The 26,711-nt window shown below is 37.4% G+C and overlaps 1 protein-coding gene across 9 annotated transcripts in view; it reads left to right on the top strand.

Moving 5' to 3' along the window:
* ryr1a (ryanodine receptor 1a (skeletal)) overlaps positions 1 to 26,711 on the top strand; it is a 129,479-nt gene that overhangs the window by 41,109 nt on the left and 61,659 nt on the right. For 8 of the 9 annotated variants that reach the window (XM_087271025.1, XM_087271028.1, XM_087271027.1 and 5 more), the window contains exons 37-68: positions 1,170 to 1,736; positions 3,078 to 3,278; positions 3,823 to 3,934; positions 9,703 to 9,843; positions 9,936 to 10,209; positions 10,286 to 10,400; positions 10,778 to 10,910; positions 13,456 to 13,550; positions 13,623 to 13,758; positions 15,306 to 15,492; positions 15,647 to 15,758; positions 15,847 to 15,967; positions 16,508 to 16,677; positions 16,826 to 17,046; positions 17,155 to 17,245; positions 17,342 to 17,482; positions 18,994 to 19,157; positions 19,247 to 19,325; positions 19,486 to 19,575; positions 19,666 to 19,806; positions 20,000 to 20,077; positions 21,248 to 21,323; positions 21,437 to 21,560; positions 21,639 to 21,754; positions 21,831 to 21,898; positions 22,384 to 22,505; positions 22,655 to 22,704; positions 22,878 to 22,938; positions 24,317 to 24,443; positions 24,516 to 24,627; positions 24,708 to 24,789; positions 24,876 to 25,006. In XM_087271025.1, the coding sequence (XP_087127151.1) occupies positions 1,170 to 1,736; positions 3,078 to 3,278; positions 3,823 to 3,934; positions 9,703 to 9,843; positions 9,936 to 10,209; positions 10,286 to 10,400; positions 10,778 to 10,910; positions 13,456 to 13,550; positions 13,623 to 13,758; positions 15,306 to 15,492; positions 15,647 to 15,758; positions 15,847 to 15,967; positions 16,508 to 16,677; positions 16,826 to 17,046; positions 17,155 to 17,245; positions 17,342 to 17,482; positions 18,994 to 19,157; positions 19,247 to 19,325; positions 19,486 to 19,575; positions 19,666 to 19,806; positions 20,000 to 20,077; positions 21,248 to 21,323; positions 21,437 to 21,560; positions 21,639 to 21,754; positions 21,831 to 21,898; positions 22,384 to 22,505; positions 22,655 to 22,704; positions 22,878 to 22,938; positions 24,317 to 24,443; positions 24,516 to 24,627; positions 24,708 to 24,789; positions 24,876 to 25,006 (4,438 nt within the window). The remainder of the gene's footprint in view (positions 1 to 1,169; positions 1,737 to 3,077; positions 3,279 to 3,822; positions 3,935 to 9,702; positions 9,844 to 9,935; positions 10,210 to 10,285; positions 10,401 to 10,777; positions 10,911 to 13,455; positions 13,551 to 13,622; positions 13,759 to 15,305; positions 15,493 to 15,646; positions 15,759 to 15,846; positions 15,968 to 16,507; positions 16,678 to 16,825; positions 17,047 to 17,154; positions 17,246 to 17,341; positions 17,483 to 18,993; positions 19,158 to 19,246; positions 19,326 to 19,485; positions 19,576 to 19,665; positions 19,807 to 19,999; positions 20,078 to 21,247; positions 21,324 to 21,436; positions 21,561 to 21,638; positions 21,755 to 21,830; positions 21,899 to 22,383; positions 22,506 to 22,654; positions 22,705 to 22,877; positions 22,939 to 24,316; positions 24,444 to 24,515; positions 24,628 to 24,707; positions 24,790 to 24,875; positions 25,007 to 26,711) is intronic. The other variant, XR_015501323.1, reaches the window with a different exon arrangement.

Raw genomic sequence — 26,711 nt, forward strand, 5'->3', positions numbered from 1 at the left:
TAATTGTAAAAATAAAACAATTGAGACACTCAGTAACCAGTGCCAAATACTGTAAGAAGAAATATTTATTTTCAATATTTAAATGTAATAAACTGGTAAGGGATACTGTCCAAGTGCACTGAGTAGACAAAAACAAAACAAAAAACTTAATATAAAAGAATTATAAAAAATATTATTTAAGGAAATTCAGCAGTGAAATAATAATTAATATAATGAATTATATCAAATGTATTCATAATTAATTTAATGAAGGTGGCACGGTGGTGCAGTGGGTATCGCTGCCGCCTCCCAGCAAGAAGGTAGCTGGTTCGAATTTTGGCTGGGTCAGTTGGCATTTCTGCTTGGAATTTGCATGCTCTCCACATGTTAGCGTGGGTTTTCTTCGGGTACTCCGGTTTCTATAGGTGAATTGGGTGAGCTAAATTGTTTCAATTCAATTCAGCTTTATTTATATAGCGCTTTTACAATGTAGATTGTGTCAAAGCAGCTTCACATAAATGGTCATAGTAACTGGAACAGTGTAGTTCAGTTTTTAGTGTTTAAGTTCAGTTCAGTTCAGTTTAGCTCAGTTCAGTGTGGTTTAAAATCATTACTGAGAGTTTAAACACTGAAGAGCAAATTCATCGATGCGTAGCTCTACCAATCCTGAACCATGCAATCCTACATTGTTTGTAGTGTATGTTTGTGAATGAGTGTGTATGGGTGTTTCCCAGTACTGGGTTGCAGCTAGAAGAGTATCCGCTGCTTAGTGCTGGATAAGTTGGCAGTTCATTCTGCTTTGGCGACCCCGGATTAATAAAGGGACTAAGCAGAAAAAAATGAAGTAACTGATTTATTATTATAATTGATTATTCATTTAATAATTCATATTTTTATATCATTAAATGTAATCTATATAATATAATCTATATTATATAATTACGTAGTTTTTATTTATATAATTATATTTTATTTTTATATTAGAAATTCATAAAATAAAGAACTGTAAATATAAAAATATTTACTGATAAAAAAGACAAAAAAAAACAACAAAATTACCAACAATTAAAAAAAAAAAAATATATATATATATATATATAATAACTAATATCAATTATTAATAAAAGTTCCTAAAACAGCACTTAAATTATCTAGATTGACTGTTCTAATCCTTTTGTTCTGTGCTGTAGATGCTTAAAGATCATGCCCTCAGCATGCTTACAGAAGCTGTGCAGGACGGTGGCCAAGCCATTCGAGATCCTGTAGGGGGCAGCGTTGAGTACCACTTTGTGCCCATCCTGAAGCTCATCAGCACCCTTCTCATTATGGGTGTATTTGATGACGACGATGTCAAGCACATCCTGAAACTGATCGAACCATCCGTCTTCAGCAGCAACAGTGAGACTCCAGCTGAAGAAACTGGAGATCCTGAACAGCAGCTGGTCTGCAAAGAGGAAGGAGCGGAGGTAAAAGAGCAAGAGGAACCAGCAGACGGTGGAAATGATGGAGAGCTGCTGGATGAAGGGATGGGAGAGGAAGAAGAGCTTGAGGAAGAGGAGGAGGAGGAAGATGAAGAGTATGAGGAGGAGGTGAAAAAAGAGGAGGATGAACATGCTGCTGAAAAAACAGACAGAGAGAAAACTACTGATGGAGAAACTGAGAAGGAAACTGGTGCAGCAGAGGCTGAAGTAAGGGAGGAGGAGGATGTTGGAGAAGGACTGCTGCACATGAAGCTTCCAGAGTCTGTCAAACTCCAGGTGAAGTACTGCTGATAGCGTTTTAGTATTTCTTTTTAGTATTTTACAAACAGATTGCATGAATTCTATTTCCATTTTTTCTTTTCAATTTCATTGTTTTTTTTTTATTAAAGGACTCCATCTTTTAAAAAATAGACTTATTCTACAAGTCCTCTAAAGCAGGGGTTCTCGACCTTTTTCACTTCAAGGCCCACCTTTTTCTCCAAAATTTTTTTGAAGGCCTAAGCTGATTGTCTAGAGAAAATGCTTATTTCAAAGCTTTATTTATTAGCAGAACATTTATTTTGCTTTCTATTATTCCCTTTTTTTTGTATATCATTTTATATAAAAAACATTGTGCATGTGTATATGTATATATATATATCTTTTTATAATATATATAATATAATATGTATTTTATTTTTTATTTTTTAAACACAGACAGGTTAAAAAGCTCCTGAATTCTTCAGTTATTCTTTACAACATTACATTCTTTATTTGGACCTTTTCTTCAGTAAAGGAACCTGACAGAACAACAGGAGATGGCAAAAAAAACTGATGCTGCTTTGAATTAGACTGACTTCAATTCATCTATTGATCTATATCCATTAAAATAAACAACCCTAACCTAAATGTAAGATACAGTTTAAAAATCCTCTAAATCTGTTAAAGCACATCGATCTGAAGGTGGTTTGTTTTGTAGCTGGACATTATTGGAGTTCGCCGACAGGAACTGTGAACAGCTGTATACTGAAACACCACAGAGTCTCGCTGGATCCTCCTGTAAGGACGCTCGTCAGTTATAAAATGCTCACAAGACGTTAATTTGGACAACTAAGAACTAAGAACGTAGTCCCAGTTGATGCGCAGCGATTGGAAATTTAAGCCACACTTATGTCTGTAATTAACAGCGAGGCTGTTTTTGCTGTCTGAATTAGCCCGTTAGGTGTAATGAAAACTCAAAGAACTTATTCATACAATTTTTTCATTTAAACCCGAAAGAATTATGGAATCATCGAGGTGTAAATGCAGAATATCTTCTGGTCTAGACAGACTTCTGTTTTTCTATAGCTGCTTTGCCGTTCCTCAAGCAAAAATTGTCCAACACTGTAAAAAATGCTTGGCTCCACACAATTCCTTTATGTTGTCCCAACACAAGTTGATTAAGTTATCTTAGTTGTTCTTACAAATTTAAGAAGATTGGACATCAAACTATTTAGCTGTCCCCAATAAAACTCAAGAATTGTTTTGATTTAGCTCATTTTAAATAAGTATTTTGAACAAGCAGCAAAAATCTATATTTTGATCAGTTGATCAGTGCGTCTCTAATATTTTTGTTGTTGTTGTCTTTCTTATGCTCAGATGTGTACTCTCCTGCAATATTTCTGTGACTGTGAGCTGCGTCACAGAGTGGAAGCCATCATCGCTTTCTCAGACAAGTTTGTTAACCAAGTGCAGACCAATCAGAGACAGCGATATAATGAGCTCATGCAAGCTTTCACAATGAGTGCAGCAGAAACGGCCCGTAAGACCCGCGAATTCCGCTCCCCTCCACAGGAACAGGTACTGTACGGGCACAATAAAGAGAAATTTGTTTTTTTATTATTTAATATTTTATTCAACAATAATTTATTAAAATGTTCAAAGTGACATTAAAGACAATTTTAATGTTTCAAAGATTTTGATTTTAAATTTTAAATGCAGTTCTTGCTATTCACCAGGGAAAAACAATCTATAAAAATATTTAACAACAACTTGAAAATATTTCTTGAGCAGCAAATCATTATATTAAAATGTTTTCAGATGGGTCATGTGACATTAAATCTGCTTTGCCATCCCATCACACAATAAGTTAAATGTAAAAAAAATTTATAGACAATTTTTAAATAAATTAGTATTATACAATATTAAGTTTTTACTGTATTTTTTACTTTTATTATAGATCAAAATAATTTAACAGTATCATTGTTATATTGTATTTTTGATAAAAAAAATTGCAGCTTCTGTGTTTAGAAGAAACTTTTTAATATGTTTTTTACTATTTTTAATAACCAGAATAAATGTTATCTTTAGAAGCTACAATTTTTAAACTATATTTTATATACAGGTGAACATGTTGATGAACTTTAAGAACTGTCCAGAGGAAGAAGATTGCCCCGTTCCTGAGGATGTCCGGAATGGCCTCCTGACATTTCACCATGACCTTTTAGCTCACTGTGGTCAGTTTTAACAAACAAACTAATCTTGTTTCAATGATCATGCTGTCACAGTTTAACATTAGTACTTGTATCATTAAAGCCTAGTTCACACTAGAGGATTTTAAGCCTGATTTGAGCCCAATTTGGAAGTTAACGAGCTCGCCGACAGATCGGGCTGTGATCGGGAAGAAATCTGCGGGTGCACGGCACTCGCCGGTCTTTATGTGTGAACTACTGAACAACGCATCAACGAGGCTCGCTGACACGTCGCCGGCACCTCGCAGACGGAAATCCAACATTTAGCATGCTGAATATTCCAGAGCAGTCGGCCGACTCAACCCCACGTGTGGTCCGATGTAGTGACGAGCTGCAGCCAATGAGAGAGCATATCAGCATGAGCTGAATGCCTGTGTTCTCAGGAGCTCAGCAGAAACATCTGTGATTGGTCAGAATGGGCATCAACGCACTCGCTTCATTCTGTGTTAACACAGACATGAGAGTAGGCTATATTAACAGTGGAACTAGAATTCTGTAACTAACAGAATTACCATACTGCTCATTCTGACCGTTCTCATATAAAACGCCATATTGTCACAACATATTTACATTCAAAGCTATTATTGAGATATTAAAATTAAGCTTTGAATGTCTGGCATCATATTTAATGACATCATTACCCTAAAAATATAATCTTTTTTTGTTACAGCCTATAAATATGTAGTTAAGATACTAGAACACGCAAAGGTCTTGGCTTTCATTTTCACTTTCAAACAGGAGCTATTTCACAGCACAGAATATGCTGTTTTGAAAGATATCTGAAGTAAATTGATGTTTTTGCCATCAGAAAGTTTTGTTTATGTTAGCAGGAAGTTGCTAGGCAAGAAAATGCACACATATTTAAAGTCACAGCGAAAAGTATCAGACATGCATGCAGACATTTTGACCAATATGGTAATTTAAGGCAGAAATGCTCAATTCTTTACTGTTTTGTAATAAAAAAAATAACAATGTCAGAAAGAAATACACTGATAGTTAAAAAACGGCAAGGTGTTATTTGTTAGTTTTATTTCAAAGAGTTATACAATTACAAAAATTAAAAACTCTCTGTGTATCTATCCACTCGAACCGTGCAGATGAGTGATTAATACTCTGATAAATCAGCTGATTTGACGATGTTTTTAAATGCTTTCTCCAAAGCTTGAAACGCTGTCAGTGATGTCATCAGCACACAAGCAGCCAATAGTGTTCAGCTTTTTCTGACGACTCCTCCCTCAAAATTTCATTGGCTGTGGTTTGGTAGCTTGAATGAGCTGATGGGGAATGAGTTGTTGTCAGATCATTTAGTGTGTTACCCCCCTCTTGTGGATCATTCACAGAGTGTCGCGTAGTGTGAACACCACAGAGATTAAAAGACATAAAGTCAAGTCATGTAGTGTGAACGGCACAGTGATCTGCTGATGTTTAAAATCCTGTAGTGTGAACTAGGCTTTAGGCTGCGAAACACCAAGTCAGTGGTGGGCCGACAGTAATTACTGTATAACTCGGGCTATCTTTTGTTTTGCAGTCAGTACATGTCAGCTCTTGTCAGGCGTAGTAGGATGGCAGTTTTGCCTGATTTAGACAAGTTTGTTTCCTTTTTAGAGGTGTATAGACTAACAATAACTGCTGTAATATTCAGTTAATTTCTATACACAAAGAAAACCCATGCTAATTTGCATTTGCCTCTAGTCCTGCAGCTAGCTGAGATGCTGTTATCTGTGGCCACTAATTCTTTGTCATTGATTTGGTTTAGCCCTTACATTCCTGGTCAACATGTTTTTTTAACCATAGCATATTAGGAGCCTAAACGTAACGTATAGGAGTGCACAATATATCTGTGGCCATATCAATATCGGCAGATAAATGCTATTTTTAATGTTTTCATTATTGTTCCGATAACAAAACTTGGAGATATCTTTAAGCCAATAAATTGTGTGTTATTTCTGTTTGTTGAACAACTTTATCTGCTTGCTTCCCGCCACTTGTGCAATTGTTTTACTGCTATTTAGATTTTTTATTACTGGCATTTGCATTTTGTTAATGTTCAGTGACTTGATCGCTTTATTTATGCATTTTTTTGTAAGGCAGTAGATTTTATTTATGTAAAATAAAGTTGGCAATAGGAAAGATCAGTTCATTAATCAAAACCTGAGATTAATTCAAACTTTTCAAAAGTTAAGGGTTTAAAATAAAATCAATCGTTCACTATATGTTTATATAGTTTATTGTTTATATGTTTCAGTTTAATGTTTAATATATAGTTATATGTTAACAACGCCAATCTCAGGAAAATCGCTCAAAAATAAAATCAACACATCACAGCAAACACGCTCGGTGACCGGATTTTGGACCATTGCTATTCCCCGTTCGGGACGCATACAAATCCTTCCCCCGCCCACAGTTTGGCAAATCAGATCCCACTTCTGTTCTGCTCTTGCCTGCTTACAGGCAGAAACTGAAATGGGAACCACCCACCCTCAGGACGTTTCAGAGCTAGACGGACCAATCGGATTCCATAATTCAAGACTGTTTTGATCACATGGACTGGGATATGTTCCGGCCAAGCGGCAACCTCCCGCTCTCCCTCGGGAGGCCAATACGGAAGTAACTGAAACTGCAATTTATTGAAACTCTGCTAGTCTGGCTCCATAATAGAGCAAATTTCAATTGAGCCCACTGTTAAAATGGCCAACTTTACAGCAGTAAAAAAAAGGTGTTTACAGCCTGGTACAAAGAACGATTTTGGTTCATATAGCTAATATTATTCTTCATGACAACTGTGAGGGGGGTGAATTTTTTTTATAACTCAGTCGTTTCCTTTATAATAGGTTATATTAAGTTTGCATAATTAAGGGCGTGGCCACTTGAGTGACAGCTAGGTCTCGCTGGTCGCCGTCACTTCACCTCAGTTGACTCTGGCAGATGAGCCACTGAACTCGGCATATTCATCTCATTTTTGTGTTGTTTTATGTGGCTTTACACAGTTAACTGCCTTTTGGGATTTTTTCCTACAATTAGGTGATTTGGGATACTGTGTGCACTTAATTGTGCTCACAAACCATTCACGTGGCCATTCACGTGGCCTATATCATTTATAATGTTCTTTAGAGCTGTAAAGCACTCCAGAATCTGACAGATTGATTAGCTGTAGGCTCTAGATCAGTCATCTGAAGTGTTGTCATACAGTGTTGTGCTGGATTTCATCAATAGTCTTGCATTTACTAACACAGACTATATCTAAAGTGTTTGGAAGTAATTCGCGTTTTCCTCCTGTTGAAAACTTCATAAGAACAATGAATAGTGGGTCAGTGTATTACTACAGTATTTAAAAAAATCTAAACACTTTATTGATATAGTGTACAACCAAGCACATGTGTTCAGAATACATATGAGTCACAGGTAATAAAGTATAAAGCATTTTCCCAAAGTAAAGTGTGTCTGAGCCAGGTCCAAGCAAAATGCCAGCACGTGTCTGTAGCTCCGCTCGCTTCGCCTCTTTACCCTTGTTTGGTATCCCGCCTTGGGTGCAATGACGCGCGAACAAAATGGCGACGGTTGGCTGCGCCTACTTGTGGCTTCTTTTGCAGTGTTCAGAAACCTACGAGTGACGGACACTACGTTCATATATTTTACAGTCTATGGTTCCGGGCAGCATGTGATGACGACATTGAAGCGTACTCGGACACAGTCACGTGCTTCATCAGGAAATGCGAAGAAGACATGGTCCCAACAAAAACTGTCAGTATCTACCCATCAGTGGTGAAGTTCAAACAGCCCTATCAGTGCGAGCTTCAGCTTATAAATCCAGAAATGCTGAGGAACAAAAAAAAGCAAATTACAACCACAGGAAAACCAGCAAACCAGCAAAATGTCAATACAGAGAAAAGGTAGAGGGAGAATTTAACACCAATAACGCAAGGAGCATGTGGCAGGGACTTAATTACATCACGGACTTTAAAAGTAACAATCCCGCCACTGTGAACATTGCCGCGTCTCTCCCGGACGAGCTCAACTCATTCTACGCCCGCTTTGAAGCCCAGGACAGTGCGCGCTCCCGCGGCCGAAACCGCCAGCACACTCTCTGTTTCTGTAGCGGACGTAACAAGAGCTTTCTGTCGCAAGAACATCCGGGAAGTTACAGGCCCAGATGGCATTCCCACATGTGTACTTAAAGCATGCACACACCAGCTAGCGGGGGTTTTCACGGACATCTTTAACCTCTCGCTCTCTCAGTCTGTGGTTCCCACATGCTTTAAGACAGCTACTATTGTGCCTGTACCGAAATCAGCTAAAACCATATGCTTGAATGACTGGCGTCCAGTTGCTTTGACACCCATCTTCAGCAAGTGCTTTGAGAAGCTGATTAAAAAGCACATCTGCTCTGTACTGCCCGCTCACACTGACCCTCTGCAATTTGCATACAAGAATAACCTCTCCACTGATGATGATGTGCAATTGCTTTCACCTTGCACACGGCTTTGTCTCACCTGGAAAATAAAAACACTTATGTGAGAATGCTGTTTGTGGACTACAGCTCAGCATTCAACACCATAGTGCCTGCTAAGCTGGTGGTAAAGCTCCAGGATCTGGGTCTGCACGGCTCACTGTGCAACTGGATCCTGGACTTCCTGTCAAGCAGATGCCAGGTGGTCAGAATGAACCACATCACCTCGTCCACACTGATCCTCAACACTGGTGCTCCACAGGGCTGTGTTCTCAGCCCACTCCTGTACCCCCTGTTAAATTTGCTGATGACACAACAGTGGTGGGCCTAGTCACAGATAATGATGAGACATGGGACTGCCCACACAGACGCAGTGCTAAGGAAGGCACAACAACACCTCTTTTTCCTCAGGCGTCTCAGGAGGTTTGGAATGAGCCCCTACATCCTCCGCTCGTTCTACACCTGCACTGTGGAGAGCATCCTGTCTGGCTGTATCACTACCTGGTATGGGAATAGCACCAGCAGCAATCGCAAAGGCCTACATAGGATTGTGCGAACTGCTGGACACGTAGTAGGAGGTGAGCTTCCCCCCCTCCAGGACATCAACACCAGGCGGTGCGTGAGGAAAGACAAGAGAATTATCAGTGACTCCAGCAACCCAAGCCATAGACTTTTCTCTCTGCTTCCCTCAGGCAGACGGTTCCGCAGCATCCGGTCACGCACCAGCTGACTGAAGGAAATTTCTTCCCTCAGACTATCAGGCTGATGAACACTTAACACACCACACACAGACTCTTCCATACCCTCACTGCACACCATCAATATATAGCATGCACTGCACTTTAACCAATCCACACTTGAAACAATACTGCCTACAACTATGTGGACACCTATTCATTGTACATATCGCTGTCAATTTTACAGTCATTGTACTTGCACTGTCTGTTTTTTGCACTGTCTGTATTTTGTACTGTCTGGAGCCAGCACCTAAGCTTTTCACTTATCATAGGACACGTGCTGCTGATGATGTGACAATAAAAATGATTTGATTTGATTTGATTGATGTGTTTGCCTTTTGATTTTTCCATCATACAAAAAGAAAAAAAAATAAAGAATTCTATATATATTTATCAGCTGATACATCAACTATCGTCTATATAGGGAGGTATAGGGAGGTATCAGTGTTAGTACCTATATAGTACCTATATCAGTACCTATATAGTACCAACTATATAGGGAGGTATCAGTGTTGGGAAAAAGTTCCGTATTGGTACTTCCCTGAAAATATTTTGGTTTTCTGCAATAGGTGTGCACATTGAAGAGGAGGAACAGGAAGAAGAGGTGGACACTTCTCTCAGTGGGCGCCTACGCAGACTGGTGGAAAAAGTTAAAAGCTTGCGAAAAAAGCCAGAAGCTGAGCCTGAGCCTGAAGAAGATAAAAAACCAAGTAAAAATATTTTTGTCACTTAATATACAGGATCCCATTATATTTTTCCAGTCGTAATTCTTAAAAAAAAAAACTTTGCTCTTGTATCACAGGTACTCTGCAGGAGCTGATCTCCCACACCATGATCTACTGGGCTCAAGAGTCTTTCATCCAGAACCCTGAGCTGGTGCGCCTCATGTTTAGTCTGCTACACCGGCAGTATGATGCTTTGGGTGAGCTGATTCGAGCTTTGCCCAAAGCCTATATCATTAATGCTGTTTCTATACAAGACACAATGGAGCTCCTGGAGTGTCTGGGACAGATACGCTCCTTGCTCATCGTTCAGATGGGACCAGAGGAAGAGAGGCTGATGATCCAGAGTATCGGGTAAGTGGATCACACTCATAAAAGGTGCAAATCCAATAGATACCTTTTGCTTACACTGCTGGAGTTTCTCTTTCAGAAATATTATGAGTAACAGGGTATTTTACCAGCACCCCAACTTGATGAGAGCTCTGGGAATGCATGAGACAGTCATGGAGGTTATGGTGAACGTACTCGGAGGCGGAGATTCCAAGGTATATTTTTATGTGATGTTAGCATATTAAAAGGCGTCATGATTTGAGAAATCCAAATTCCCTTGACCTTTTGACATATACGAGAAGATTATGCTATAAAAAAAGTTGCAGAACTCAAGTCCTTCTTGTTAGTCTAAAAATGTGCTTATATTGAGCCAATCTGCTAAAATGGCAGGTTGTGAAATGTACTATTTTATTATACAAAAGTGTGGCAAACTCAGACTCCAGAAAAAGATTCTAAACTCCAGAAAACTTCTAAATTACGATGTTTTTTTCATGTGGTTCAAAATTAAACATTTCATGACACTTTTATAAATGTAAAGAACCCATTTGGATTCAAAGATTGTTTAAGCTTGTTTTTCATTTGCTCTTTGCAGGAGATCAGATTCCCTCGAATGGTCACCAACTGCTGTCGTTTCCTGTGTTATTTCTGTCGTATCAGCAGACAGAATCAGCGCTCGATGTTTGATCATCTGGGCTACCTCCTGCAGAACAGTGGCATTGGGCTGGGTAAAGCCAGATTCATACTGAAACTCATCTTTATATGCTTCCATTTCAATAATTGTTCATGTTTTCTGTAAAATAATTTGCTCCTGGTTCAAACTGCATTATTGAGAGGGAGAAAAACCCAAACACGTCCAACTGGCATAAAAGCCTACTATTATTACTCATGATTCATGGTAATTAGGCTACCACCAGTCCTAAATAAAAATAAATGTTTAATGTATATTTTAGTTCCCCTCAGCCCACAAAAGGTGCTTTCAAGAGTTTGCACCAAGCTGATGATTGATTATAAAGCTTGTTTGGCATGCTCTCCTGGGACAGGGCCCTGAGCTTATAAGATCCTTGAGCCCTGGGCTCCCCCCCGTTAGTAGGGCGAGAAGGGAGTTTGACCTCAGGTAGATCTTGATGAACTCTCCCAATTTGTTAATGGCTAATGACAGATTATAGGGATAGCTATACTGCTTACTAAGAGCTCATCTATAGTGCCAATTCGGTTTGGTCAGTTTATGTATATCGCATGTTTTTGGACTGTGGGAGGAAACTGGGGAACCCTGGGGAAATCCATGCGAGCATGGGGAAAACATGCAAACTCCGCACAGAAATGTCGATTGGACCAGTAAGTTCTTTTAACCAGTGACATTCTTGCTGTGAGGCAACAGTGCTAATCACTGAGCCGCCGTGTCGCCCAATCTAGAAAAAGGAGAGAGGAGTATGGGTGGGGAGGGGGGATTCTTGAAGACTCAGATAACTAAGGTAAGAAACTCTGGTTATTTATAGTGAGTTCGGAATCGCCCGATTGGTGAATCATGCGTTATCTAATGCAGGATCAGCCATAGTCCATCATAAGCACCTCATCCTCTCGAAAATTAGTTTGAGTAAACTTCACTTAAATAAATAGTTCACCCTAAAATGAAATTTTCCTTTTTGGGGGAACTATCTCTTTAAATTTAATAGCACAAAGAAAAAAAACAAATGAGAAATGTAAGCATTCAGCCAACTCTAATTATAGTGGCATTCACTATAAACAACATTTATCATAGACATCAAGCCTGAACAAATGTTTTCATAGTGAATAGTAGTATACAAGTACTCACATGTTTTTATTCGGCAACAATCTAAATGTGTGTCAGGGTTCTGGAAGGATGAGGGAGCGAGGACTCAAATGCAACAGAAGATGGTTTATTATTAATTAAAATAAAACAAAAAGGAAAACAAAAACCACCCCGAGGGGGAAAAACATGACTATAGAAAAAACAGACAAACAAACTCGGCTGGGCTGGCGAGACACGACTGGAGCAGGAACACAGGGGGAGTATAGACGAACTGGCACAGACCAGTAGACATGAGGAGAATATAAAGCAGATTTAAAATAATACACAGGTGAACAAACAGGTGTTAAACATGTGAATCTAATAAACTAATAATGGGTTAACAAGGAGGGTGGGACTAGACAATAAACGGGAGAGCACATGACACAGAGACAACACAAGCCATGCGCTCACATTAAACAAGACTAGAACACGCAGCCAATGAGATAACGCATCAAGCGGGCACGCGCATGGTCCATGCACGTTTACAAATGGCGCTCATACAGAGACACACAATGACAAAACAAGTGCTCGACCCAAAAAACCTCGAGCCGAGCACGACAGGACTAGACAGAGCTAGTGTCCGGATTCTGCCACCAAAACAAGAATTTACCAGACCCGAGTGGCAGAACCCTGACAATGTGTGCATGTTTTGCACATGTTCTCCCTACTTGAATTATTGGCATTATACAAGTCACTACAGACGATACAAAGTGTCAATTTCAGAGAGTACAGTATGCGGATTTGTTTAGCCTAGTAAAAAAGAATCTAACTCAAAGGCACAATATGTATGATTTTTTTACTTTCATACTTTATGAGATTGCAAATTGTCCCAAAACTGAAAATGATCCCAAATGTTTTGAAGAAAACTCAAATAAGAGAATATTCTAATAATATATAATAAAATAACTAATGACACAGACTGTGTACTGTGTTACCATGCTAATGAGACATGGAATTTATTTGATAAAAAAACAGAGAAACACCAAAAACGCTTTAGTCTGTTATGGGTTTTATTAGACTGCACAAAGCAGCATTATAACAGAAGCACAAAATGTATTTAGTATGATGAAGCAGCGCTGCTTCTCCACACATTCACGAGTAGACAAACAGGAAGCGAGGGACTGTGACATAATAAGAGCTCTGCTGCTTTTATGCTGCATCACACTTTCTTTTTGTCTCATTTTACTTCAACACCTTTTCAACACTGTTTCATGCTACTATGACAATCATTTTTGAAAACTTTAGCTTACACATGAACATGATTTCTGTAGGTTTCCCATAGAATGATGACCACAACTCCCATGATTCCACACATTGTCATCAAAATATGCTTTTATTTGTTGTGAATACACACCCTCTAGCAGCGAAAAATTACACGCTGTATCTTTAAATTATATTATATTAAACTATAAGTAAATATTTTAATGGTTGTATTATATAACCAGTGATCACTCTTTCAGGAATGCGTGGCTCCACTCCTCTTGATGTTGCTGCTGCTTCCTGTATCGATAATAATGAGCTTGCCCTGGCTCTCCAAGAGCAAGACCTGGAGATGGTGCGTTAGGCTAAATTACATATTAAAAAAAGTTTGTGAGCAGTTTTTCATTTTGTCTCTCTCTTCGTGCAGGTAGTAAAGTACTTGGCAGGCTGTGGTCTGCAGAGCTGCCCTATGCTCTTGTCAAAGGGTTACCCGGATATTGGATGGAACCCAGTTGGAGGAGAAAAGTATCTGGATTTCCTGCGCTTTGCTGTGTTTGTGAATGGTTTGTAAAATATATGGTTGAATCTCTCTTTAAAAAAGTGTTTAGTTTACATATGTTTAGAGTATAGCTTTTTAGTTTGTTAGAGTGAGAGGTGTGATGGGGGATGGCATAAAAATAATAATTTATGGTATACCTATAACAAACAGAAATACAATCCATTACTCCGTTTAATTAATTTTCTCATAATTGTGATATTAAATGTTGACTTTTGCTCCAGATAGCATCACCCCAATAATAAGGCAAGTTTTTGGGGGTTTGTCATCTTTCAATTCCAGTGGCATTAGAAATCTGGGTGTCATCTTTGATAGAGCTCTGTGTTTTAATAGCCATTTAAGTCTGTTGTTCCTACATGCTTTTTCCATCTGAGGAACGTTGCAAAAATCCAAAATTTTGTTTCAAAGAAAGAGATGGAGATGCTTTTCCATGACTTTATCTCTTCACTGTTGGACTATTGTTATATTCTGTACACTTGTCGGAACAAATCGTCTGTGGATCGATTGCAAGTTCGGAATGCAACTGTGAGCCTTTTACCCAACACTAGTAGGAGGTCGCAGATTACTCCTTAATTTTGGAGTAAAGTTTAAGATTCTGGTAAATACATATAGAGCTCTGCATGGTCAGGTTCCCCTTTATATTAAAAATCTTTTCCGTGGTCACTCCTGTGGCCGGTCTCTGAGGTCTTCTGGCAAAAGCCACCTTTTAGCCATTCCCAGAACATGTCTTAAGACTAAAGGTGATTGTGCCTTCTCTGTTGTGGGCCCAAGTCTCTGGAACTCTCTCCCTCTAGCACCGAGAACTCTGGGATCAGTTGAACTTTTAAAAAAACATTTAAAGACACATCTTTTTGGTCATGCTTTTAATTAAAAGTATGGTAAGCTGGTTTTACATTGATGTTTCTGTTCTTGTGTTTTAAACTTGTTTTAATATGTTTTCTTGTATTGACATGTTTTCTTTTACTTCTTTTCTGTTTTCTTTTGTTCTAAAGCACTTTGTGATTTAATGTCTGTGAAAGAAGCTATATAAATAAACCTTTACTTACTTAATTATACATTGAATATACATTGAAATTGGTCTACCACTGATGAACAAAACAAAAAAAGCTCAAAAAGGCTCTAATCTCTTCCAAGCAACATCTCTAGTGATTTATTTTGCTAGTTTTTTTTTTTTTACAAACCAACATAATATTGTACAGAAAGTGGGTTTGGAATTATTTGCAACTCGTTTCAGGCAATGCAGAAACAGTTCTTGCAATTTGTGTGACAAAAATCTCATTTATTCTGCAATATAAAGGTCAAGTGCAGTAACTGTTTAAACGTTAAACCTACAAAGTTTTTACACCAGCTAATCAGACATGTTGTGGGTATATTAGCACTTTAGCTTTTCTAAAATGGGCCAAAATTGAAAAGGAGACTTTGTCACAAGACAAACAGTTGCCACAAAGTCCATTTTAGACCTTTTAGATAATACTTATAAGGTAATAGACAAAAAAAACACTTTAAATAAAATTCTGTAGTTTTGCAATATTTCATGTGACGTACACCCTGCAGGAGAAAGTGTGGAGGAGAACGCTAATGTGGTGGTCCGGCTGCTGATCAGGAGGCCTGAGTGCTTTGGTCCTGCACTGAGAGGAGAAGGGGGCAATGGTCTGCTGGCTGCCATTGAAGAAGCCATTAAGATCTCAGAGGACCCTGCAAGAGATGGACCCACTGTTAAAAAAGACAGACGCTTCCCGATGTAAGTGCAATGCATTTCTTTTACTATTACTGTTTGGTGTGTACATTATATACAAAATCAATTGGTTAAATGCCTTGGAATACCTATTATCACAAATTTGTTTGTAAGTAGGGTCTGTCGACATTTCAAATGATTCTGATTCCTGTTTTGTCAGGTTTGGAGGTGAAGAGCAGCATGAGGAGAACAGAGTGCACCTAGGAAATGCCATCATGTCATTTTACTCAGCTCTTATTGATCTGCTGGGTCGCTGTGCTCCTGAGATGCATGTAAGTGTGTTTATATGTAAATGTTTGAGTGATGATGAATGAGATCTGATTTGATTGAAGATTTTGTACTTCATTTCTGTTTGCACAGTTGATCCAGGCTGGTAAAGGTGAAGCTTTGAGAATCAGGGCTATTCTTCGGTCGCTTGTGCCCATTGAGGATCTGGTCGGTGTGATCAGCTTGTCAGTCCAGATTCCTGCTTTTGGAAAAGGTAATGATAAGCTAAAGGAATAGTAAAAGTTAGATGTAAAAAAAAAAAAAAAAAAAAAAAAAAAATATATATATATATATATATATATATATATATATATATATATATATATATATATATATATATATATATATTTTTTTTTTTTTATTTATTTATTTTTTTTGAAAATGGTTAGTCATGTTCTGGTCTTAAAGGCACAGCATGTAGTTTTTGTCACTAGAGGGCGCCTAGTCACAACAAACAAAACCGTATTTTGATGACATAGTTACTGAGTGTGCAATCATGTGAGTTGTGGTCTTCATTACATCCTACGGGACTCCAGGAACTTGTACAAGAGTCCGTGGGGATCAGCAAATGTTTGGTTGCATATATTTTTAAAATTATGTTCAGCAGATAAGATAAGAAATCCATTCCCATTTGGAAGAATTTGAGGGTAGATAAATATTAACATTATGCATTTTTGTTGATTTTACTGTAGCTTATAGATGGATGCCAGCTCCCTTATCTCACATTACTTGGCTTAATTATTTTATATTACAGATAACAGCATTATTGAGCCGAAGATGTCTGCTAGTTTTGTTCCTGATCATAAAGCACCAATGGTCCTGTTCCTGGACAGAGTTTATGGCATCGACAACCAGGACTTCCTATTGCATGTACTAGAAGTGGGTTTCCTGCCTGATATGAGGGCGGCAGCCTCCTTAGACACAGTAAGATGCACACCATACCTTTTTTACTAACATTCACTACATATAAATGATATGACCAACACTGAGCAATAGTACTACAATGGGAAATGTGTGTATTATTTCATGTCCTCTCTCTACGTAACGCTTAATATCTTGTTCTTTCTCTAAGGCTGCATTCAGCACTACAGAAATGGCCTTGGCTCTGAACCGTTACCTGTGCTCCGCCGTGCTTCCTCTCATCACTAAATGTGCTCCTTTGTTCGCCGGGACGGACCACCGAGCCATCATGATCGACTCCATGCTTCACACCATCTACAGGCTGTCTCGAGGACGCTCGCTAACTAAAGCACAAAGAGATGTTATTGAGGAATGCCTCATGTCTTTGTGCAGGTGAGTATTGTGCTCTACAGTAAACAACAATGGTACAACCTTGCATGCAAAATATGTTTAGTTTACCTGACATTTTAGTCGTTGCTTATTGTGAAATTTGCCTTACAGGTATCTGCGCCCTTCCATGCTCCAGCACCTTCTCAGGCGGCTAGTATTTGATGTGCCTATTCTGAATGAGTATGCCAAAATGCCCCTTAAGGTATTGAATTTTATCGTCACACATTTGTGAAATGATAATACTTTAAATTAAAGCTGTTTGCAATTGTTATCTCATCTCTTTTTGGTTGTTTTACAGCTGCTTACCAATCATTATGAGCGTTGTTGGAAATATTATTGCTTGCCTAATGGTTGGGCTAACTTTGGCGTATCATCAGAAGAGGAGCTTCATCTGACCCGTAAACTCTTTTGGGGGATCTTTGAATCTCTGGCTCACAAGGTTGGAATACAGCAGCAACAAAATAAAGATAAAACAGCATCGCTAAGGTTAAAGGAAGTAGATTAGTGTCTTTCTCTCCCAAAATGCAGTGAATAGACAGAGTAACATGGTAATATTAATAGAAACCTTAACTTAAACATGTTTTTAAAGTTTACTGGTGTCTTTTCACTTAAAAAAAGTCCCAGTAAGAGCTAAGAGGTGTAACACAATGCACAAACATGCAGTGAACACTCAAATGTGCCTCATTACAGAAATAGCTTAATAATTAAACTAACACAACATACAGTTAAACAGATGTTAAATAAAGGCATCTTTTCAAAACTTTGCATTCTGACAACAAGCTTTGTTGAGATGCTCTTTGGCTGGTTGCCTTACCTGAGAGCATTATTATGCTGATCTCGTGTTCAAAATAAGAGTCCCACATACATAGTTGGTATAACAGAAGCTTAGATAAACTTAAATCTTAATCGCATACTTCCATACTATATAGTGCAGTATACAATAACAGCATGCAAATCGAGTAGTACAGTATATCCAAATTCATAGAATTTGAAAAACAGTATACGAGAAGTACCCGGATGACCTACTACTTCCGGCGAGATTATGAAGTATGCATCAGGAGGACAATATGCTATGCTATCCCATGATGAGAATTTATGAGTGGGAATTAGGGGACCCGATTGACACAAGAAGGTTATTTGATAATAAGAAATGCTGGATGTAGTTTGTCCGAGTTCCATTCATACTACTCACATTCATCATTTATACTGTATAGAACATAGGTGTCAAACTGGATTCCAGTGGGCCACAGCTCTACACAGTTTTTCTCTAACCCTAATTATACACAGCTGATGCAACTAATCAAGGTGTTCAAGACTACTATGAAGCAGGTGTGAGTTGCAGCTAAACTATGCAGAGCTGCGGCCCTCCAGGAATTGAGTTTGAGACCACTGATATTCGCTTGATAAGTGGTGACGTGTTTGTAACATATGTAATACTGTTTCCGGGTCCAAGCCGCCATTCATTTGAGTGGAGAAATCATTCGTCTATGATCACGTTTTATTCCTATCACACATTAAAGTTAATTTTATATAAAATCATAGTGTACACAACAATCTCTGGGCTTGCTGCATAACAAATACCAAAAATTTAACAATTTAAAAAAAATTAATCACTTTCTGACATCGGATATTAGGCATGGACATATATACAGCGATCGTGATTTTCGAAAGTATTAAATCGCTTTGTAAACGTTTATTATTAACATTTCATGAGTCTCCCCATTCAGTTGAATAGAGCGCTTGGACCCGGGAGCCGCTTCGCGTGACATCACACTTAACAAGCGGATAGAGCGTCCTTTTCTAACGGTCGAGTACTAAATTTGAATTCAAATGCAGTACCTACTGAGTATTATAGGCAATTTCGGACTCAGCCTTAGTGTCTTTCTGTTACAAAATGCAGTGGGCAGACAGAGTAAAATGGTAGCTTTTGTAATTTGTGTTCCCCAATAGAAATTCGATGCAGAGCTGTTTAAAATCGCCATGCCTTGTATATGTGCGATCGCTGGTGCAATTCCTCCTGATTATGTGGACGCCAGCTACTCCTCCAAAACCGAGAAAAAGGCTTCTGTTGATGCTGAAGGGAACTTTGACCCCAAACCTGTTGATACCACAAAGTACATTTGTTTACTGAATACATTTATTTAGTGGTATTAATAAAATTGACAAATTGTCAAATACTTGATTACTTATTTTCTCTTTATAGCACTATAATTCCCGAGAAGTTGGACGGGTTCATCAACAGATATGCAGAATATACGCACGACAGATGGGCTTTTGAAAAAGTATGCAAATTGTTCTTTTGTTCACATATGATTGATTTATTTATTTGTAACACATGTCTAGTGGGTTCTGTGAGATTGCTATGGTGTTCCTAGGTTGTTGTTGTTGATGTTTATTTATGTATTTGTATAAGAGTCTTACCATTGTCTTATAATCCATCAGATTCAAAACAACTGGACATTTGGTGAGGTGATGGATGAAAATGCCAAGACTCATCCCATGCTCAGACCTTACAAAACATTCTCTGAAAAGGCAACAGAGTTTATTTTTACTCGTTCTCTTTAAGACTACATTGTTTGTTTTTGTTATTGTGTGTTCCTTACATCAAATGTTTTGCATTAGGATAAAGAAATCTACCGCTGGCCTATTAAAGAGTCCATCAAGGCCATGATTGCCTGGGAGTGGACTCTGGACAAAGCCAGAGATGGAGAGGATGAGAAAGTTGAGAAGAAAACAGCCCGTAAGATCTCACAGACTGCACAGGTGAGAAAAGACAAGTATATAGACATATTTATCAATATATAACATGTATATGTAACTGAATACAAGCTACATACAGCTCAGTCATGATTTGTGTTTTTGTGTCTAACATTAAACGACAAATTGCATACATTATTGGTGCTCTTAATATGGGTATAATATTATAATTCATGTTGTTCTCTTACTTTCTTAAAAGGCAACCTATGACCCCAGTCATGGCTATAGCCCCCAACCTATTGATATCTCAGGCATGACACTGTCCAGAGAGCTACAGGTACACAATACAACATCAACTTAGACTTAAAGAGCCCCTATTATGCATTACAAATATAATATTTTGGTTTTGGGGTCTCCAACAAAAGGCTGATATGCATGCAAGGTCAAAAAAACATGTTAATTGTCTTATAATATACATTTATTTTAACCTAATTTTCTCAATGACTTCCTTATAATTTTTTAGTTTATTCATTCTTCCAAGAACAGCAAAAGATTTAAGCTCAAGACGATTCATATAAACGACTCTGAGTCTATACTCACTATACTTACTATTATTTTATTTATTTTTTTGACAATCAATAGTTTTGAACATGGTGCACTTTCAAGTGATTTTTTGCAATTTGTACAAATGATAACAAAAAAAAACTATTTAAATAAATAAGAAAAATTATTAAAAAGACTATTAAAATAACAGACAAATTTAATGACTAATTAATAAAAAAAAAAAAAAAACATTCCATCCAATAAAAACACCATTCCTTTAAGAACAATTATAAAGGCTTTTGATATTGCTAATATACTAATAATGCTATCAGGAGCTGCTACTGTGTGCTTGCACATCAGATTTCATATATAACTACTATACATTATTTGATAATGGCTAAAAACCACATCATATTTGTTTTTTTTAAGATGAACAAGAGTTAAAGTCCAACTTAACATTACTTTCCAGTTTACTTTCAAATGCATATTAACAATTCAATTAAAAGACTAACCGGGCATCAATGGACCGTGCGAGGATATGAAGGCAGTTGACAATAGCAGGCGCATCCGTGCCCATGTATCAAAAACAGATGGTATTGGTTTATGGATAGAAATTCAGACCCATAAAACACATTTACTGTAGTTGCTGGAGAGTAACACACAAGAGAAAAGTAAAACACACAGAATAACAGGTGTGTGTGTGTGTGTGTGTGTGTGTGTGTGTGTGTGTGTGTGTGTGTGTGTGTGTGTGTGTGTGTGTGTGTGTGTGTGTGTGTGTGTGTGTGCGTGTGTGTGTGTGTGCGTGTGTGTGTGTGTGTGTGTGTGTGTGATTATATATATAATAAAAGCACACACATATATTATGCAAATATAAGTTTTCTTTTTAGATGTTGGATTTTAAATTAATTAATACTTTAAATACAATAGAGAACATTGTCTAACTGCACACTGTGGTTTTTTTTAGTCCATGGCAGAGCAGCTCGCAGAAAACTACCACAACACCTGGGGCCGTAAGAAGAAAATGGAATTACAAGCAAAAGGTTTGCTATTTTTGAATGATTTTGCTGTTTATTTAAACTCCTCTTGTAGTTTATATCTTTTAGTTCCTTTCATTTGCAGTCGTCAATATCTCTCCTAATGTGTTTGTAATCAGGAGGAGGTACACACCCTTTGCTTGTGCCTTATGACACACTGACGGCTAAAGAAAAGGCACGAGATAGAGAGAAAGCGTATGAGCTACTCAAGTTTCTGCAGCTCAATGGATATGCTGTGACAAGGTACAGGAGCTACTGAAATGCATATATTATCCCCCAAAATTTACTTGCAATTATCCTGATAAAACATTTTCTGTCCAGAGGGCTCAAAGACATGGAAAGTGACATTTCATCTATCGAGAAGCGTTTTGCGTATGGCTTCCTACAGAAGCTTCTGAAGTGGATGGACATTGCTCAGGAGTTCATAGCACATCTTGGTACTGGTGACTGCTATGCTTTCTTGGATACAATTATGGATGAACTGAGATTAATATCATTTTTCTGTGTTTACAGAGGCGGTTGTGAGCAGCGGTCGTGTGGAAAAGTCACCACATGAGCAAGAAATCAAGTTCTTTGCCAAGGTCAGAATTTCATGCATTATAATTTCAAGAAATATTTCTTTAAAATCAGTACCCAGCAGGCAAATTGATGTCAAAATGACATGAAATTGGCATGAAGCATGTCAAAAGTGCTAATTAATTTGATGTCAAAACCTTGACGTCCATTTGATATCCACACATTAATGACCTTTTGACCACCAAGAAAGCTAAGAAATGTTTTATTCATCTCAAAGTTTTGATTGCAAATGACAAATTTACTCTGGATTTTGTATCACTGGTATGCATGTAAACTTGTAAATGAATTTGAAAATAATTGGCATAAAAATGACATCATAATTTCATCTAACATAGATGTCAAAAAAATCAATTACAGGACATCAAGTTATTCAATTGATGTCTAATTCATTTGCATTTCAGATGTGTTTTGATGTTGTTTTGACATCGAGGTGTCCGCTGGGTACAGTACAGGCTGTAAATAACATGTAAAATATGTTTGTTCTCCTCAGATTCTTTTGCCTTTGATAAATCAGTATTTTAAAAACCACTGCCTTTACTTCCTCTCCACACCGGCCAAAATCCTAGGCAGTGGCGGACACGCCTCAAACAAGGAAAAGGAGATGATTGCAAGGTTACAAAATACATAACTTTATATGAAGTCTAAGGCCAGATCTCTTTTATATTACTTTTTTATTTCAGTCTTGTCTTCTTACTGCTTTCCTTTCTTTCTCCATGCTCATTCTTGATGTGTTTTTGGTTTCCTTTAATTTGATATATCAGCATTTTCTGTAAGATGTCTGCCCTGGTGCGACACAGAGTGTTTCTCTTTGGTAAGATATCTACTTTCCTGTCCTCCATCACTTTTCTTTTCAGTTTTCTTACTACTGTTATTCTGTGTGTTTTACTTTTCTCTTGTGTGTTAATATCCAGCAACTACAGTAAATGTGTTTTATGGGTCTGAATTTCTATCCATAACGCAATACCATCTGTTTTTGATACATAGGCACGGATGCGCCTGCTATTGTCAACTGCCTTCATATCCTCGCACGGTCGCTTGATGCCAGGTTAGTCTTTTCATTGAATTGGCAATATGGAGAATTATTGCGCAAACCCTTGTGTTTTGTATTCATGGCCTAAAATGAACACTTACTTACCAATATTTGCACTCGAAAGTAAAGATCCAGTTGGACATTTGAAAGTAATGTTAAGTTGGACTTTAACTCTTGTTCATCTTAAAAAAACAAATAGGATGTGGTTTTTAGCCATTATCAAATAATGGATAGTAGTTATATATGAAATCTGATGTGCAAGTACACAGTAGCAGCATCTTAGTTACAGTAAATGATCAACATTTTTAAAAACATTCTTTAAAAATAATATTTTTATGATAAATACAATACAAACACAAAGATTCAATAATAATTATTATTGTTATTTTTATTGATTGTATTACATTTACAATTTAAACCCAACTGAAAAAACCAGCCTAGGCTGGTTGGCTGGTTTTAGCTGGTCGACCAGGCTGGTTTCATTAATGACCAGCTAAAATCAGCTTGACCAGCCTAGCCAGGCTGGGAGCCCAGGCAAAACCAGCTATGTCCAGTTTAAACCAGGCTGGTCAAGCTGGATTTAGCTGGATTTAGCTGGTCATTTTCCAGCCTGACCAGCTAAGACCAGGCTGGAAATGGCTGGAAACGAGCCTGGAAATGGCCAAAACCCCTCTAAAATCAGCCTGGTCGACCAGCTAAAACCAGCCAACCAGCCTAGGCTGGTTTAAGCTGGATTTCTCAGCAGGGAAAGTATTATAGGGGTTATTCTTTATTGTGTATAATCGGTCACACTTTACAATAAGGCAGGGGTGGCCAACCCTGTTCCTGGAGAGCCACCTTCCTCCAGATTTCAGTTGCTACCCATATCAAACACACCTGAACCAATTAATTAGGACCTGAACACCACGTGATATTTACAGGCAGGTGTGTTTGATATGGGTTGCAACTGAAATCTGCAGGCGGGTGGCTCTCCAGGAACAGGGTTGGCCATCCCTGCAATAAGGTTTCCACATAGATACGAGGTTTCGATAGTTAATTTAGTTATTGTATTTACTAACATAAACTATTATTAACAATACTTGCACAGCATTTATTAATCATAGTTCAGCATTATTAACATCCAAGTTCATGCTAGTTACCTTTAAGGCACCATGATATAACTTGATCTAACAATAAACAACTATATTTTCATTAACCTTACTGTAAAATTTTACTGTTTAATCTTACAATACAATACAAATATATTATATCATATTATTATTATTAACAATAAATGTTATTTTCAGTAATAATATTAACAACAATTAAATGTATTCCCTCAAGATGTTATAACGCACATACAATTGCAAAAAAATGTATTTACATCTCTTTTTCATTTCTGTGACTTTACTAGGACGGTAATGAAATCCGGGCCTGAGATTGTGAAAGCAGGACTGCGTTTGTTCTTTGAAAGTGCAGCTGATGACATTGAAAAGATGGTGGAGAATCTCAAACTTGGCAAAGTGTCCAAAGGCAATCAGGTACAATTTGAGCACTTGTACTGCTATGAGCGATTCATTTCCTTCGTTGTTTTACACACTATTGTTTCTCAGCCAGTGAAAGGTGTGTCCCAGAATATAAACTACACCACAACGGCTCTGCTTCCTGTCCTCACATCACTGTTTGACCACATCGCTCAACACCAATTCGGAGATGATGTTATCCGTAAGGACTACTTTTAAAACTAAATCATCATATGGTGTTAAAGTGATAAATTAATGTCTCACTTTTTTTGCTTCTATTAGTGGATGATTTGCAGATGTCCTGCTACCGAATCATGTGTAGCATCTACTCTCTTGGGACTGTAAAAACTCCACATGCAGAGAGGTTTGTTAGAGTGTGTTTGTATATGAATATATAAGTCTGTAGGTGATGACAGTGTGTTTCATATGTTTACTTTATATTTATATTAGGCATAGACCAGCCCTTGGAGAATGTCTCGCTCATCTCGCTGCAGCAATGCCTGTTGCCTACCTGGAGCCGCATCTTAATGAATACAATGCCTTTTCAGTCTACACTACCAAGACACCGAGAGAAAGAGCTAGTAAGTCATCTCTTTGCAGTTACGCTATCATTCACATCAATGGTCACATCAAAGCTGAAGCAGTATATCCTTTTTTTGTACGTGTTTCTGACTTTTAGACTGCTTTCGTAGAGTAGTAGTGTTTGGGAATAACTGCTGTGTCTACTTAATGGTAACAAAATAAGGGTTTTCAAGCTGGTTTTGGGGGAACCCCAAGTAAACGTAAGGGGAAAAGCATTAAAATCATTAAAAAATATAAATAAATATTAATAAATAAATACTTCTATTAATTTTTTTTAATAAATAAAAGTACAAAAACAAATCACATAATGTAGATAAGGTTTATATTGCAGATTATTACTGTTATTATTATTATTAAAGTGTTGACTCAGTTTTGACAAAAACATGCCAGATCCAAAAACATGTCAGGTGACTCATTGTTTTGAAGTGTGGTAATCATAAGCAGAATATTTGATTCCGGTCTGTTAAATATAAGAAAATAATGTGCAACTAAGGTGATGATGCGACCACAAGGCTAATTATTTACTAATAATTTGGTGGCCTTAAAGACGTATTCCACTTATTCAATAAAGAGCAATGATCATCAACAAATCTGTATTTTTTGTTATAATATTGCAGGTCAGAGTTTTTTTGAAGTGTTGTTTATAGTGTTTTGATTGATTGAAGTTTTTAGGTAAATTTAAATACTTGTTATATAAAGACAAAACAGATACAATTAATAAGATAAATGCTTAAAAAATGTTCCTAGAAATCAGCTATATTAAATTATTTTCATGATTGTGTGTGTGTGTGTGTGTGTGTGTGTGTCAGTGTGTGTGTGTGTGTGTGTGTGTGTGTGTGTGTGTGTGTGTGTGTGTGTCAGTGTGTGTGTGTGTGTCAGTGTGTGTGTGTGTGTGTGTGTCAGTGTGTGTGTCAGTGTGTGTGTGTGTGTGTGTGTGTGTGTGTCAGTGTGTGTGTGTGTGTGTGTGTCAGTGTGTGTGTCATAATTGTCTGGTTTACCAAAAACAAACATGATAACATTTCACAGTATGTGGAACACTAGCACAAAGCACAGATAGCTAACTAGTTGACTAAAACAAATATGTTTTCAAAGATTAATTTCACCAAAAATACTGTTGTGTGTACTAAAAATTGACGAGTGTGAGTTTAGTTGTATGATGCGGTTGTCATTCCTGTTCATCACCAATATACAGTTAAAGTCAAAATTATTTGCTTTCCTGTACTTTTTAAAATTCTTTTTCAAATATTTCCCAAATGATGTTTACAGAGCCTGGCATTATTCACAGAATTTCCTGTAATTTTTTCTTCTGAAGAAAGACTTACTTGTTTTATTTTGTCTAGAATAAAAGCCAAATAAATTGTACTTTTTTTTTTATTTTTTATTTTTTTACAATTTTTAGCCCCATTTAACCCTTTTTTTTAGCCCATTTAACCCCTTTAAGCAACATTTTTATGATTGTCTACAGGTATCTTGAAAAATATCTATTAAAATATTATCTACTGTCATCATGGCAAAGATAAAATATATTAGTTATTAGAAATGAGTTATTAAAAAAATTGTGTTTAGAAATGTGTAAAAAAAAAAACTTCTTTCCATTAAACGGAAATTTAGGGAAAAATACACAGGGGGCTAATAATTTAGGAGGGCTAATAATTCTGACTACAACTGTAAATCAGCACAACAGTGTTAATTTATTTTTCCTAC

Source organism: Danio rerio, chromosome 10 (assembly GCF_052040795.2).
Source record: "Danio rerio strain M-AB ecotype USA chromosome 10, GRCz13ab, whole genome shotgun sequence".
Taxonomy (NCBI): Eukaryota; Metazoa; Chordata; class Actinopteri; order Cypriniformes; family Danionidae; genus Danio; species Danio rerio.